Below are 16,956 nucleotides of genomic sequence, written 5' to 3' on the forward strand. Positions count from 1 at the left end.
ACTCTCCCTTCCCCAACCGGAGCACACAATGGTGACAGATGCATCCCTCCAGGGTTGGGGCGGCCACATGGGAAAGGTGGAGATCAGAGGCCTCTGGTCTCCGACGGAGTCCCGGCTCCATATCAACCTTCTGGAGCTTCGGGCAATTCTTCTTGCACTGAAGGCATTCCTCCCCCCTGTCAGGGGGAAGGTAGTGCATGTGTTCACGGACAACACCACCGCCATGTGGTATTGCAACAAACAGGGCGGGGTGGGGTCGTGGACCCTATGTCAGGAGGCTCTGCGCCTCTGGACATGGCTGGAACATCATGGCATTTCCTTGACGGTACAACACCTGGCAGGTTCTTTGAACGCCAGGGCGGACGAACTTAGCTGCCAGTGTCTGATGGATCACGAATGGCTTCTTCACTCGGAGGTGGTGCATGGTCTCTTTCAACAGTGGGGAGAGCCTTGGTTAGATCCATTTGCCACCGAAGAGAACGCGCAATGTCATCAGTTCTGCACACTGGAATTTCCAAGACGGCACTCGCTCGGCGACGCTTTTCGGCGCGAGTGGAGTTGCGGTCTGTTGTACGCCTTTTCGCCTATGCCACTTCTGCCTAGAGTTCTGAAGATCAGACGCGACCTGGCCCAAGTCATCCTTGTGGCTCCGGACTGGCCTGCTGAGGACAAAGAAACCTAGCACCTGGAACTGCCTCTGCACCTGGCGCCTAGGGCCTGAGTTCGAGTGGCCCACTGGTCCCATCGAGGTCCCCCAGTGCTTCAGAGTCAGAGTCCACCATGGGTTGACCACTCCAGTACTCCCCGATGTTGCCTGCAGCCTCATCAGTGAGTCCCCCCAACCACGAGTGGCCAGGTAAGGTGAAATCCGATGTCAAAGACACCCCTGCACCAGTCGCCCTGCACCCTGAAGAAGAGAACCTGAGGTGCACCTTCGTCCCTGAGCCCTCCAACTGCCCAGCTGTTGGTTCCTTCCGGAAACCTTCTTGGACCGACCCTGCAGCCAAAATCCAAAACCGGCAACTCCCATTGAAAACATGGCACCTCACGCCAAGACAGCACCCTGCACCCAATCGCCCCTGTGCTGCTGTTGGTGCACCTTGTGTGCTAAACTAGATCCCCCTTTGCCCTGAGCTTAAGTCTAGGAGCTTTGCTCCCACAACCTTGTGGCCTGCTTGTGAGCAACTACCAACCGGAGGACCCCTATCCCCCATTGGATAACATTGGGCCTCAGCACCCGGCCGCCCTAGTGTCGCTGAGTCTGCTTCGAGAGGGCATCCTTGACCCTGTCGGGACCCTGGTTCCAACCCCAGAAACCCAACTCCCACAAACGAGTACTTAACTGTGAACCGATAACTTCATTTCCTCCCACAGGATTGCTTTGACTGCTCTTCTTTTGAAAATTCTTGTGTGGAGTTGGTTTGTATGAAACCTTGAAAAACAGAAAATATACAAAAACTGAATTATTGAACTTTTCTCTAGGAAATGTCTGTGTGATATCTAGGCATATCACACTGAGTAGAAAAAGTTACTTAAAAATGAATCTACAAAGTAATGTACAAAGTAGTCTCACAAGTAACTGTAAAGTCATTTTTACTGTTGACTTAACTGTAAACAAACCAATTGCATCCAACTGCATTTTAATTGTACTTCTACTGCAATATACCTGCAAAGTATTATTTCACGTACCTGCACCAAGCCTGGCTTGGTTCTAGAAATCAAATAACTAAATATTTTTATACAAACACATTGGTCTGAGTTCATTCTTTGAGTGTGACACCATTTCTTGCATGAGTGTGTACAATACATTCTTAACACTAACCCCTGACAAAGCCTTACTGCTCGCCCACACTGTCACAAATAGAGTAACAGTATTATCTGCCTATCTTTGGGATTCCACTGGACTCTGTGCACACTATACCTTACTTTGGTATAATATATACAGCGCCAGCTTCCTATATGACCCCCGCCCCCATCCCGTCACCATCTAAACGTTACAGCGCTCTAAGGTTGCAGGGAAGGGAACAATTTGTAGCTACACCACTAGCATGGATTCCAGCGAAGGGTTTTAGGAAATGTTTATCATACCCCTTAGAATGCTTTCCTTTGCCTTCCTAGTATTCTCAGTGCTACTCATCACAAAACTTGTGATCTTAGGAGTATGTTCGATCGAAAATTAGGGGCATGATCTGTTTCCTCAGTTTGTTTTTTTAATTACTTCGACTATTCTCCATCGCATTGAGCGCCTTGTAAAATTCAGACACCTGCGCAAACAACTGTTTACAGAGGTATTTGAATTGTCAGTATGGGTTTTCTTCCCTACAGCATACTTTATTTTTCACGGATAAGTGTTAGCAAGTCAAACCTGCATGAATTTACCAGGTGAAAAGGGCTGCAGTAAATAGGGAACATTCTATTTTGGTGCTAAGTAATTTGAAGAACCTTTTAATTGGTGCGTTAGTGTTATCTTTGGTAATCAGTATCCACAGTTTTGGCAACATCTGCTGAGAAACCTTTTGTTTTCTTCTGTTGTCTAGTTTTCCGTCCGTTTGAATATTTTTTTCTCCCTTAGAGTCTCCACATCTTTAAATTGTATTGAGCTTGTATGTAGGAGTCGGTACCGATCTACTAACTCCTATTCTTGCATCCCGAAGCATGTTTCTTTACCAGTTGCCCCCTCAGTCCCTGCCTAGCCAAAGTGTACTTATTGTAAAATTATAATTTGACTACATTTCATGCATTTCGAGAAACGTACAAACTGGGACTAAAACGTGGAGTAAGAACACAATTGCTTGAGGTCTGGCTGGCTAATAGAATTAGCATAGTTTCCATACTGGGTCCGTGGCTGTGCTATTTCTACATAATGGTAACTATGAAAGCTTTGAGTGTAAGAGTACAGTTCTTGCTACCCAAAGGTGTTTTGTTCTCTCCCTTTGCCCTTTCTCAAATTGAATGTTGACAATCTGTGCTCTCACCTGACTTCCCATGCATTGTTCCCCACTTTCAATCACTTCTCCCCTGATCTTCTGGCCCACACAACTAATTTTTCCCTGTGACTTGCATCTGTTGCATTTCCTCAGTTTCATTGATCTCTCGTTACCCCATATAACTTTCTGTACTCAACCTCCAAACCTATCATATGTGCACCCAACACCACCTACCTCTCCCTCTTATCTCAAGACCACCTCTGCATTTCCATCAAACTCCATAATGTCTTTATTCCCCATTCTCTTTCCCATCCATTTGTTTACTTTTTCCATCCCTTTCTCCCATTCAAGACCTGCATCCTCGCCTACCCTTTTGTCCTTACTTGAAATTCATACCTACCATCTCCGCTGTGCCCAATCAGTTGACCTGTTGTATCTTCTTTTCCCACTGAGACGGTCTTCCCCAGCATTTTCTGGAACCCCTGTGTCTTCCTCCTTTACAGTAGCAAATTAATTTGCCTTCTAATCACTCTTTTCTTTTATTCTGCTCCATTATGCCACTTTCTCATCACTGTCTTGTGTCTGCACCTTCTTGGTCTTCAAATGATCCTTTTTTTTGTTAATTCCATTCCCTTTTGTTTTCAGTGGACATTTGGTCAGTTGGGTGCATCTTGGGAGAGATGATCAAAGGTGGAGTCTTATTTCCCGGTTCGGATCGTATCCTTACCGTGCGCCTCAGATGCTGCGGATAAAGGTCAAAACGTGCAACTGTGTTCCTATTTCCCAATTTGACTTTGGGCCACTGAGGTTATAATAAAGAATTCCCAGCGCCAGTGGTCTTGTGATAAGACAACAGCAATCTTTTCTTTTTTCATTCTATTGCCAGAGGGGGGCTTGGGGGGGGGAGAGTGAAAATCTTTGCTTTAGGGAAACACTTCTCATTCACTGTCATGGAAATTATACTGTAGACTGAGCTCTCCACACCAATGCCTGAATGCAACAGAAGGACTTATGCATCAATCAAGGAATCCATACCACTGCCAGCTGTGCTCCCACCATGGGATTCACACAGTACATCTGAAAGAGACTATTAGTTATGGATTCCAAACCTTAGAATTACCCCAGGCATCAGACTGGATCCGGAGAATTTTTCTTCAGCATTACCCCTGTGCATCAGTTGGTGGAATCGGTCGACTCCGCGTTCGTCATTTGCATCGTGATCGCCAGACTGATGTCCCAGTATCTACTTAGACACCGCCCCTGCGCGCTGACGTCAGTGCTTTCTTTCTTTTTCCGCGCCAGCCAGCGCAGATCCGGAGAGAGCCGGTACCCTTAGTGTTTTTGACTGGAGTTTTTTTTACTTTTTGTCGACTTCTTTTTTAGAGTCGTTCCCCTCCTGGTGCAAGGGATGTCATATCAATGGGCCGACTTCAAAACTTGTGACTCCTGTCACAAGTTGATATCGGTCACGGACCCACATCTCATGTGCCTGGTGCGCGACAATGACCCAAAATCATCCTCCAAATGTCGGGCCATAAACCCGAAGTCTTTGTGGGGGCGGTCTCGAAAACATCTTGCTGCCCGGCAGTCAGCTCCGCGCTACTCAAGGTCCCATCGAGAGGGAGGTCCCGGGACCGGTTGCGGAGTCACCACCATCACTACTCTTCGAAGTCTTCATCTTCGAGTAAGTTGAAGCACAAGAAGAAGGCAAAGAAGCACTGTCGCTTTTTGCCTTCTCCACGTCTGTCGGCCGACGCAAGACGTGGAAGGTCATCAGCTGTTGGGTCGGCTCTGAGCTTCCCTCCCTTTGCCGGAGCGAACCCTGCCCAACTTCGTAGCTAACCCTGCCCAACTTTGAAGCTCCACTTCATCTTTGGCCAGCCCGACTCCTCCGGCGCGCCTTTAGGGTCCATGGACTCTACTGGGGGTTTTAGGCCTTCAATGCCTGCGGCTTCTGCCCCGGCGCCGCAGGGCTCCCAGGGATCAAGGCCTGGATCCAGATTGGCAGCGGTTGACCATACAACACCTCCAGCGACGAATCCATCGACGACCCCTCCGCCCCCTCTGACACCAGTTGTGTCCCCAGCCGGCATCGACCCTGGCCTCCCCCTTGACATGGACACGGAGCCAGACCGACGCCGGTACCGACGCCAAACGACGCCGATACCGGCGCCAAACGACGCCGATACTGGCATCGACTGGTACATTTGTACCTCTGTTCTATCCTGGCGTTCCTTATCGCCCTGAGTGGCAGCCAGAAGAGGGTGAGGAGGACTGAAAGGGGTCTATTGACCCTCTGGCAGACCAGCTTGAAGAGCCGGACTGGAGAGAGGAACTGGATGAGGCCAGTGGTCTGGATACATCCCCAAACCTTGGTATGATTTCTCCCCCTACCTTGGCTATGGAGGAGGGAGCCTCCTACACTGTGGTGTTGCGTAGGACGGCTGAGGTCTTGGGCTTTGAGCAACCTATGGTGGCAGGTGCTTCAACTGGCAGCAGCCTCTTTGGAATCCCTGCTGCCATTCAATGAGGCCCTCACCCACCTCCTTCCGGGTACTTGGTCCAAACCCCACGCTGGGGCTCCTCTGGATAGATGATTGCCTGACGCCACACCCTTGCCAACCCCATTTTCCTCTCCCAACATCCTACCCCTGAGAGCTTGGTGGTCCAAGCCTCAAAGTCTAAAGGCGCATTCTCTACTGCTCCTCCAGATAAGGAATCGAAGAAGCTGGATCATCTTGAGAAGAAGATATTTTCTTCCGCCAGCTTAGGACTGTGGTCGGTGAACACTGCATGTCTCTTGGGCCGTTACACCCACTCTGTGTGGGACACTGTTGCACAGGTGCTGCCACAGTGCCCGGAGCAGGCCCGGGCCGTACTCCCGTGCAGTCGCAGAGGGGAGGGATGCAGCAAAGTTTGCCATTAGCTGTGGGCTTAACACCGCCTACTCGCTAGGCAGGACGATTTCAACGTCGGTAGCCTGGAGACGCTACTCCTGACTGAGGTCCACTGGCTTCTCGGTTGATGTCCAATCGACTCTTTTGGACATGCACATTGATGGCCTTAGCTTGACAGAAAATGTGCTTGAGCGTTTCAAGGACTCTAGGGCTACAGCCAGATCATTGGACCTCGCTACCACCTCTTGGCCCATGCAGTCTGCTTTTCGCCCCTTTTGTGGCTACGGAAGGGATTCCCCACCACGTTCCACCCAGAGCCCAGAGTCCACAGTGGACGGCAGGATTTGCCATCACCTCCCCCACTGGTACAACATCACGTCCGACAATTGAGTTTTGCAGATAGTCCGAAGGGGCTATTCCCTCCCCTTCATGACTACCCCTCTCTCCATGCCACCCACACTCCATCGCATGTGGGAGGATCACTTGGCCCTTCTCCGTCAAGAAGTTACGGCTCTCTTGGCCAAGGGAGCTGTTGAGCGAGTCCGTGTGCCAGAGTAGGTCATGGCTGCTACTCCTACTACTTTTTGGTGCCCAAGAAGGGCAAAGGCCTGCGTCCTACCTTAGACCTAATGGACGTCAACCACTTCCTCCGGAAGGCAAGTTAAAAATTGTTGACATTGGCTCCGGTCCTGTCTGCCCTTGACCATGGAGACTGGATGGTAGCGTTGGACTTGCAGGACGCTTATTTTCACATCCCCATCCTGCCGGCCCACAGGTGTTACCTACGGTTCACGGTAGGCCATGAGCATTTTCAGTTTACCGTGCTCCCCTTTGGCCTTACCAGTGCCCCTCGGGTGTTCACGAAAGTGATGGCAGTGGTCACAGCTCATCTGCGCAGATCAGGGGTTCCAGCCTTCCTCTTTCTCAACGAATGGTTGTTGAAGGCGAGCTCGCCCCTGGCTGTCGTCGCCCACCTCTAGACTACGGTGGACCTCCTGCATTCGCTGGGGTTCAGTCAATGTGCCGAAGTCGCACCTGAACCCTATTCAGAAGCTCCTTTTCATCTGAATGTTTCTGGAGACAGCACAGTTTCGGGCCTATCCTCCGAGTCCGGGATATTTGGGCTATGGTACTGATGCTCCAGCCTCTATCCTGGATTTCGGTGAGAATGACCCTGAGACTGCTGGGCCTCATGGCCTCCTGCATCCTGCTGGTGGATCATGCCAGGTGGCATATGCGGGCTCTGCAGTGGAACCTGAAGTTCCAGTGGGCGCAGCACCAAGGGAATCTGTCTTATGTAGTCTAGATCTCGGCGGGACTGCACACCAGTTGCAGTGGTGGCTCATGAACCAGGATTGGGTCAACGGCAGATCCCTCTCCCTTCCCCAACCATATTTCACAGTGGTGACAGATGCGTCACTCATGGGATGGGGGGGGCCACATGGGAGAGGCGGAGATCAGAGGTCTCTGGCAGGGTCCGGGCTCCACATCAACCTTCTGGAGCTCCAGGCGATATGTCTAGCACTGAAGGCATTCCTTCTTTCTGTCAAAGGAAGAGTAGTGCAGGTGTTCACTGACAACACTTCTGCCATGTGGTATTGCTACAAACAGGGCGGATTGGGGTTGTGGACCCTCTGTCAGGAGGTCCTTCGTCTCGAAGTGACTGGAACCTCAGGGCATGTCTCTGGTAATTCAACACCTGGCAGGTTCACTGAACACCAGGGCAGACGAACTCAGCCGCTTGGGCTTGATGGATCACAAATAGAAACAACAAAGGGTTTTGGCCCTTAATCAGTAAGGCCGAACCAATATATCAATACCAAACAAACAACTGCCAATACTGATGCTCTTTCATTCATCCCAATTATACCAACAACCAAACGACCTAAACACTTTGGCTGGAAAAAATTTTAATTTTATTTTTCTTTCTCAGATATTTTTTGCTTTCTTGGTTGTTATCTTTGTGCAACAAAAGTATATTTTTTCAAAACAAAGTTTGTTTGCCAATACAAATGAAATATGTTTACACATATACACTGAAGACACAGTGATGGATCACGAATGGCTTTTTCACTCGGAGGCGGTGCAAGATCTCTTTCGGCAGTGGGGGCCTTGGTTAGATCTATTCGCCACCGAAGAGAATGCGCAATGTCAGGAATTTCCAAGGCGGCACTTGCTAGGCAACTGTTTTCGTCGCAGTTGCCGTCTGTTGTACGCCTTTCTGCCTATACCACTTCTGCCTAGAGTGCTGAAGATCAAGCGCGACTGGGCCCAAGTAATTCTTGGGGCTCTGGACTGGGCACAAAGAGTCTGGTTTCCCGAGCTCTTGAACATGGCCATAGATCCTCCGATCAGACTGCCCCTTCGGGAAGATCTTTTGTTGCAGCATTAGGAGACGGTCCTCCACTGACCCTGTCCAGCCTCCACCTCCTTGAGTGGAGATTGAGCGGTGACAGTTGACAGACTTTGACCTTCCTTCTGAAGTGTGTAATGTTATCTTGGCAGCCAGGCATCCCTTTACTAAAACAGTATACGCCTGTAGATGGAACAAATTTGTGGCATGATGCGCAGCAAAGGCTGTGGATCCCCTTTCTGCCCCCCTTTCTGAGGTTCTCCTCTTCCTACTTTCGTTGGCCCAGCAGGGCTCTGCTCTGGGCACCCTCACTGGCTATATTTCAGCCTTTCTTCGCCTTCCTGATCAGACTTCTCTTTTCAAGACCCCTAAGTGCATTACTCACCTGTTTCCTCCTATTCCTTTTGTAAAGCCCCAGTGGGACTTAAACCTTGTTCTGACTTACCTTATGTTCGCTCCCTTCTAGCCGCTACATAATTGCCCTATCAGAATCTTGACCTTAAAGACTGCTTTTCTTCTTGCCATCACCTCTGCTCGCAGGGTGAGTGAGCTTGGCGAAAAAGGAACCTCCAGTAGGGTTGCGCGCCCATTCCACCAGGGCAGCCACTGCTGCTTTGGGGCATGGAGGCCCTCTTCATGACATCTGCCAGGCAGCCACATGGGCTTCGTTGTACATGTTCACTAAACATTATTGCTTGGACAACCAAGTCCGCAGAGACAGCTTTTTTGGCTGCTCCATTCTTCAGGACTTCCTGGTGAGAACTTGTTTCGCAGACCCACCTCCGGGGTTGGTATTGCTGGGTTATCTATTCTAAGGTAAGGAATCCATAATGAATAGTTTCTTTTAGATGAATAAGTTACTTACCTTTGGTAACGATATATCTGTAAGAGACCTATATTAGTTATGGATTCCTTACCACCCCACCCATCCTCCCCGTTCTGCAAACTGACTTCTAGAGTAAGGCACTCCATTTCAGGGCCCTAATTTTATGCACCAGTGGTCAGTGTCTTGCATGGCTCTGCGCTTCTGGCGTGGAATGTCATGCAAATAACTGACGGCCGCGCGCAGGGGCTGCGTCTAAGGAGAACCGCAACGTCATTCGGGCAATCATGACGTCAATGACGAACACGGAGTTGACCAACGCCACCTACCGACACGCAGGGGTGTTGCCGAAGAAAAATTATACGGATCTAGTCTGGCGCCTGGGGGTAATTCTAAGGTAAGGAGTCCATAAATAATATATGTCTATTACAAATATATTGTTACCAAAGGTAAGTAACGTGTTCATTATGGCTGTCAGTTTCTAACCAACTAACCCTAAAAGACCATGGGTTATGAAGAGTTTCATATCTGTGACAGAAAGTTCCATTCTTATGCTAGTTAACCATGCTAGTATGTGTAACCACTTCCACACTGCAGCTGTTATACTCCCTCATCACTTAAGTCCTCTTTGCCCCGGTGGTCCATTTACAAGAGTACGTTTCTTTACCTTTTGTCACTGCCTTGTGTGTTTTAGAATCAGTCAACCGTTCACTAAATCACCAAATATCCACAAGTGAATTACAGTGCACACCACTTTTCAGCCTTTGTTGTTCCATCTTGTCTGTTACAAGAACATCCTGCCCATACATATAGTACTTAAAAACATCAAGCATGCACTGCAGACTGAAACAATGCTAGGGATTCGCCCAAAGAAGTATGTTTGGTTTTGGTTCGGTTGTTAAATATATTCCAGTGCTTTCTTTAAAAAGATGTGTTCACTTTGCAGATAAAAGATTTTCTGTATTTTTCTCAGAATGGTTGGTCTTGATGTTAAGTAATGCCTCTTCCAGAAACCCTCCTAAAATGTTCATTGTGAATTCTTAAGATCAGAGGTGGAGATATGTGCTATATATTTGTACAGGCATACTTGTGGGCTTGATTATAAATATGGCAGAGTATTACGGGAAACATGATGTGCAATAGAAGCAATATGAACCAGTGCTTTAATTGTTCTCCATCTTTATAAAGAATGTTGCAAAAAGATATTTATTTAGAATATGCTGTAGAGCCACATTATGTGTTCCATATATCCAAACTTTGAAAAGAATGCTAGAGTACTTCTTTTGTGGGTACTTTTTTAACTTCTGGTGGATACTTCTAACTGTCGGTTCCTCATCTTGTGAATTTCCCAGGTGCCATATTGGATATTGAACTTTTTTAGCAATTGCTCTGTGCGGTGATAGGTTGGACTACACGACAGCTTCACAGTGCCCCTGGAAGTGACAGCATGGAGGGGTACACATTGCCCCACCTGTGGACTTAGGTCTGTGCCTTTCTTTCTGTTCCCTTGGACACAGGTGCAGGACTCTGCTCTCAAACGTATTGTTGGTGTCTTACTGATGCCAAAGCGTTCTTTCAAATCAATGTCAGTTACCCTCATGAGGCGGATAGTTGACAGCTGCCCCTGTGATAGGTTTAAATGTGTTGCGATTGTGGCAACAAACCGTATTTTGTCGATTTATAGTTGTGATCAGAACTTTATCTGTGTCAGTGAAGCGGAGGCCTGCTGGTGCACTCGTCTGAAGTTCCGCTTCTATGTGCTACTGCAAGGTACTCTGCTGATGGCTGTGCCATCAGAGTTTTTGTGTGACAGGCAGCTTAACAGAGGTGAGTGGACATCACCTGGAGCCTTGCAAGGTACTTGAACCTGAGGCACCCGGAATCGAGCTTGTCTGCTGCGAGAGGGAAGCAGTCAGCCAACCCTGTCCAAGGAGTGGCAGGCAGATCGCGATCTTCGAACCACGTTGATGCCTCATTGCAGGAGTGCAGTACTGGACAGAAATCGCAGGATGTTCTGCTGACTTTGTTGTTAAGCAAAGAAGACTGATTATTGCAGTTCACGCTGCTGACATCAACACTTGTGTCCGTGTCCCGCAAAAAGTGGAGCTGTGCTTGTGGTGAACGTTGCCACTGATAATCAAAAGTAATTAATATGACGCACATCATCACGGAATCAAGAACTGTCTCTGTGGTGGTCATCTCCACCGAAACATTTTGTACAAGTGGTGATCTCCAAGCACCGCATGTGAGAAGTGTGCCCCTCTTCTGACATTGACTCCATTTCAGGGCCCTAGTTTTATGCACCAGTGGTCAGTGTCTTGCATGGCTCTGCGCTTCTGGCGTGGAATTTCATGCAAATAACTGATGTCCGCGCGCAGGGGCTGCGTCTAAGGAGAACCACAACGTCATTCGGGCAATCATGACGTCAATGACGAACGCGGAGTTGACCAACATCACCTACCGACACGCAGGGGTGTTGCTGAAGAAAAATTATACTGATCTAGTCTGACGCCTGGGGGTAATTCTAAGGTAAGGAGTCCATAAATAATATATGTCTATTACAAATATATTGTTACCGTAGGTAACCTGTGTGGTGTCCCACCTTCTATCCTTCAATGAGTGTCCCAGAAAAGGGTCCAGCATATTCAAAGGGCCATTGCTTGTATCCAATAACATCGGACTTGGATGGAAACCTAGGGTAGCATCAGTTGCCCATCCTCCTGCTGTGTGACTTAAACCGAAGGATACGTCTGACCCTAGTACGTCTCCTCTTAGAACTAGAAGAGATCCGAGACTTCAGTGCCCAGTTTCCCGGAGATTGAAATGGACACAGAGAGCTGCGTGTAGTGAGACAATTTAAAGAGGGATTGAATTGAACAGAGTGCGCTTGGACCTAACGCTTAATTCATCCGCACAGTGACTTTCTGCCTTAGGGTACCTTTATCAGAGATACGGGGGCACCTCAGAAGAAGGGGGAAGGAATGGCAGTAGCCAAGGTGCAGAGCCATAATAAGACGGACACTGGGACATCGGAGGCAAACTACCCCAACCCCCCCAGCTGAGGCTCAGTAGCCCATGCTTGCCATGTGGCCTTCCACCCTCCCCCCCTGCCCCCCCCCCCCTGAACATTGCAGGTTTCAAACAGGGCCTTAACTGCAAGGAGAAGTCTTGTTATCGACCTGCATAATAACTGTGGTGTCCGCATTCAAGCAAGGCTTTAAGTTTAGCAATGTGTTTATTATTATACCCGAAGACCACCAGGGAGCGCAAGTGAACCTGTATGTCACTATAGCAAAAGAAAAGGAGAGTGTACACTGAAAGTCCAAGGCTCGCTCATTCTCCATGTCCCGATTCTGCTGCCCTTCGCCATCCTCAGGCAAGTCAAAAGACAAATTTCACCATAGGCATAAGAAGTCAAAATGGGATTATTCTCCTTTCTGTCACTTCTGCTCTAGAGAGAAATGTAGTCTGCAGTCAAAGGATCTGACTCCGCTTCCCTCCCCCAAATCGCAGTCAATTCCAAGGTTGGCCTTGTATGCCCTTACTTTGCAGATCTGCTGTTGACCCACAACAGGTAGAGGCCTTCAAGGAGATTTCATAATTGGCTGAAAAAATGTCCTTAGTTTTTACATAAATTGGATTAAGTAGCACTTGGCGAGCGACCAGCATTTTGTTGGAAACTCCAGTGGTAAAAAGGAACTGCAGTTCAGCAACTAAACTTGTCAATCTAGATCATTTTGTACATCAAAATGTGTTCTGCCCTGGCAAAGATAGATCCTCCTGTGGGCTTTTGCAGGCATGCCGTCAGAGCAAAGACTACTACCATATGCTGTTAAGAGGTGTTCCAGTGAGTGTTGAACTTCATGGGTGCTTGTCTTCTCCTTCACCAGACATTACTGTCACGTTCAAGTCTGCAGGAGGACCATTCAATTTGCCCTGTCCATCAGGACTTCTAGTGTAATTCAACTCAGCCCAACCTCCACCTTTGGGAGATGCTGCTTTGGTTCCTATTCAAAAGGTAAGGAGACTGCAGGAAATATCCATCAGAAGAATACGTTTCCTTCAGTAATGCTTTTTGTGATAGATACTCTAACCTCATATTCTCCAGTATTGAATCTTTAATAGATTCACATGCTTAAATAATTCCATGTCATCAAAGTGTTGGTCCCACGGTACGATAGTAAAGCACTATGAATTAGTACCGAGGCCATACTGGCAATGCAAAGTCAGTTTAACAGCCTATCTATGTCCTTTTTAAACAATTGGGCAACAGCGCCCTCTAAAACACTCCCAACAGAAGCGGAGTCCCTCAGCTGTCATACTATGCACTGTGTGAAGGGAGTCACCCTGAGCTTTGGTCAGTTTTTTTCCAGTATATTATAACTTTTTTTACATCCACAATGTCTGAGTCGTCTAAGAAAGGCCTCTTCAGTTCTCAAGTATTGTATCTTTCACAGATTCACATGCTTGTATCTTCCCCGTCGTCATGGTGGGAGTCTTCCTGTAAAAGAATAACCATAGCAGTAGAATAAAAAACTGCCTGGAAACCATAGAGAAGTATAACATTAGGTAACCTCTCCTCCTCATTATGTGGTCCAAACCACAGACAATCAGCTGCCAGCACCAACATACACCATCCCCAGCAGAGCCACCATACCTCAGATTTCCAACCGCCTTCATGTGACAAGGAGTCTCGCTGAGCTCAGTTTACTCTCTACTGAACTTTTGACCTTCTACAGTTGGAAGTAAGGTACTGATTTTCAATCTTATTTTCTTCAAAAGGTCTGAAGGCTCCAAAAAGAGACTCTTCAGATCTTGCAGATCCTGTGGCAAAGCCAGATTGTTTTCTGAAGACCCACTCAAGGAATGCTTGTACTGCTTGTATCCCAAGCATGTTCCTAAGGACTGCAAACATTGTCGTACCTTCTCTGCTAAAACACTCAAAGATAGAGAAGCTCATCTATTGCTATGGCTTCAAAAGAAAAAAGCTACAGACTGAGTCTGATGGTGAAGCCAAAGGACAATCCTCTAAAAAGCATAAGAGAGAGTCCTCTGAGGAAAAAGGAGATCAAAAGAGACAGAAATCTGGTAAAACCAAAGAAGGTGAAACTTCATCTTCTCTTTCTCCAATTCCTCTCAAGCCTACTTCAGAAAAGAAGACTCAGTCGTCTTTTCCGCCGTTGAAAACTGAGGAAATTCCTGTCAGATCGCCGACGACGATCTCGTTGACGACGATGACCATCTCGACGACTATTGCGTCGTCGACAACGGTGACGATGACGACTACGTCGACGGTGAGTGTCAGGCCTTCGTCGACGGCAAAATCTTCGTCGACAGCGATCCCGTCGACGATCCAATGATTGGTCCCGTTGACAACGAGAAAATCGTCGACGAGGACAGCTGTTGGATGTCCGACGATGATGACTTCCACTTTCATATCCATTAAAAGAATTACCCCGTCGACGGGCTCGTCGACGAGTAAGAAAGGAGAGTTTTCCACTCCCCAAGATTTCCCCGCTGCTTCCATCCACTATTCTAGATTGCCAGGAATCTGAAGAGGGGGGGCCTTATGGAGCTGCCTATAGCCCCTCGCAGCTACATATTAATTGTCAAGATTCAGAGGATGAGGATTTCCAAGAGGTTCAAGAGCACTTCTCTTTTAAGGATCGGCCAGTAAGAGGCCCAAAACGTTATGAGTCTTTCCATCAGGCTTATAATTATGAAGAAGAGGAGGAAGTTGGTCACAATGTTCAGGAGGAGTCTACGTCGGTGCCTGTATCTTTAATTTCTGACTTAAGGCACAGGCTAAACCGTTATTACCGCTGTTTTCCAGAGGATAGCGCTTCAGTCCCTGCTCCTACTCCTGCAAGTATTCCTCAACCTGAGAAAGTCGCGCCAGTGGTTCAGTCTCCTCCTCCAGTCCAACGAGTTGCCGTTCCGAAAATAATAACAATTCGGGATGACTTAATGGATTCTGATCATGAAGATCAAGCTGAGGGAGAGATTCCCCAGGATGATGTAGTTGGGGATGAATGGGACCAATACATCGTTCTAACTTCTCCTTTGTCACCATTACCTCAAGCGAGTTCTCCGCCGGAGGATATAGCCAGCTTTCATGATTTTATTGAAAAGGCCGCAAAAAGATTGAGCTTAATATGCTGGTTAAAGAAAGTGAATGTTTCCTTTATGACTTCAAAGAGTCATCTCGAAAGTCGGTACGGGCTATCCCGATTATCCAGCACATCTGGGATGAAGGAATAAAATTTAGGAGAAATCTGGCATCGGTTCCAGTATCAATTCCTAAACTGGATAAGAAATACCGCGCTCTGGAGACAGCTCCTGCATGCCTAATTGGGCATCCTCGTCCGGAGTCTGTCTGTTACTCAAGCGGCACAAAGACGCTCCAAAAATCCGGTTACAGCCTGCGTAGCGCCTCCTGATAAGGAGGGTAAACGAATGGTCAGTATTGGAAAGCGCTTTGCAGTCATGGCGGCAGCGTCTATCAAGGCGGCAAACTCAATGGCACTTATCAGTAGATTTAACAGACAGATGTGGTCAGACATCGCACCAATCCTGTCATATCTCCCAGAAAAGGAGGAAGCAAATACAATTTTGCAAGATGGAGCCAGAGCAGCATCTGAGTCCATAGATGTAGCGATGGACATAGTGTCTGTAGCTTTTCGTCAAATGGCTGCAGCGGTTGCTCTTCGTAGGCATGGATGGCTCAAATCGACATCTTTAAGGCCTGAAGTCCAATCAAAAATCATGGACATGCCTTTTGATGGAGAAAGCCTGTTTGGAAAACACATTGACGAAGCACTTCAAGGGATAAAAGCAGACACTGATACTGCTAAAGCTTTGGGATCTTTGCAACAAGGTCGCTATCAGTCTTTTCGTGGCAGAGAATCGAGAGGACATTTCCAGCAACGTTCCTCTTTTCAGTCGAACAGGTACCAACCGTACCATCAACAGGGTTACCGTCAGTTCTCCTCCAATCAACAGTATCGATCCTCTAATACATCTTTTTAACAGCAAGGGAGGAAAAAATATGCTGCAAGAGGAAAGGCACAAGTTTCTGGTCGAAGACAGTGATATTCTTCAGGCGCCTCCGACCCCGCCTCATCTCACACAGTTCCATTACCTTTCTCAATTCCTACATCATTGGCAATCAATAACATCGGACAAATGGGTGATAGACATCATAACACATGGTCACACCCTGGAATTCTCACAAAAACCTCAGAAAAACGCCCACCTCTCTGCAGAAATCAAAATCATCTTTTAGCCCTCAAGGCAGAAATGTTAACTCTCATAATGAAAGGGGCAATAGAAGAAGTTCCATCAGATCAACAAGGGACAGGATTCTATTTGCACTTTTTCCTCATAACGAAAAGACAATCTTCGAAATGGAGACCGGTAATGGACCTCAGAGATCTGAACAAATACATAAAGAAAATCTCGTTCCGTATGCTGTCATTACAGGAAATCCTCCTTTTACTTCGCAGAGGGGATTACATGGTCTCTCTAGACCTTTTGGATGCATATTGCCATATCCCAATCCACAAAAAACACAAACGGTATCTGCGATTCATGGTGGCAGGCGCCATTACCAGTTCAAAGTTTTACCTTTCGGCCTAAAATCTGCCCCAAGGGTTTTCACAAAATGTATGGCTCGGATCGCAGCACATCTAAGGCAGCAAGGTCTCCAAATTTTCCCTTATTTGGACGACTGGCTGATAAAAGGAACATCGTACCAGGAGACACAGCAGTCTTTACAGATCTGTATGGATCTTTTCCGAAAATTAGGCCTTCTAATAAACTGAGAGAAGTCCTCCCTTACTCCGACACAGTCTCTCCAATTCCTCGGAGCGCTATTGAAAACTCAGGAAGTGAAAGCGTTTCCCTCAGAGGAAAGCATAACAAAGATTCTAAATCTGACAGCATCAATAAAATCAA

At 47.5% G+C, this 16,956-nt stretch overlaps 1 protein-coding gene across 4 annotated transcripts in view; it reads left to right on the forward strand.

Moving 5' to 3' along the window:
- The window catches only part of MAPK8 (mitogen-activated protein kinase 8), a 417,190-nt gene that overhangs the window by 292,696 nt on the left and 107,538 nt on the right, over positions 1–16,956 (forward strand). For 2 of the 4 annotated variants that reach the window (XM_078642701.1, XM_078642699.1), the window contains exon 8: positions 3,573–3,644. The exons of the other annotated variants lie outside the window; for them this stretch is intronic. In XM_078642701.1, coding sequence (XP_078498827.1) covers positions 3,573–3,644 — 72 coding nt within the window. The remainder of the gene's footprint in view (positions 1–3,572; positions 3,645–16,956) is intronic. 4 annotated transcript variants of the gene reach the window in all.

Source organism: Lissotriton helveticus, chromosome 5_1 (genome assembly GCF_964261635.1).
Source record: "Lissotriton helveticus chromosome 5_1, aLisHel1.1, whole genome shotgun sequence".
Classification (NCBI taxonomy): Eukaryota; Metazoa; Chordata; class Amphibia; order Caudata; family Salamandridae; genus Lissotriton; species Lissotriton helveticus.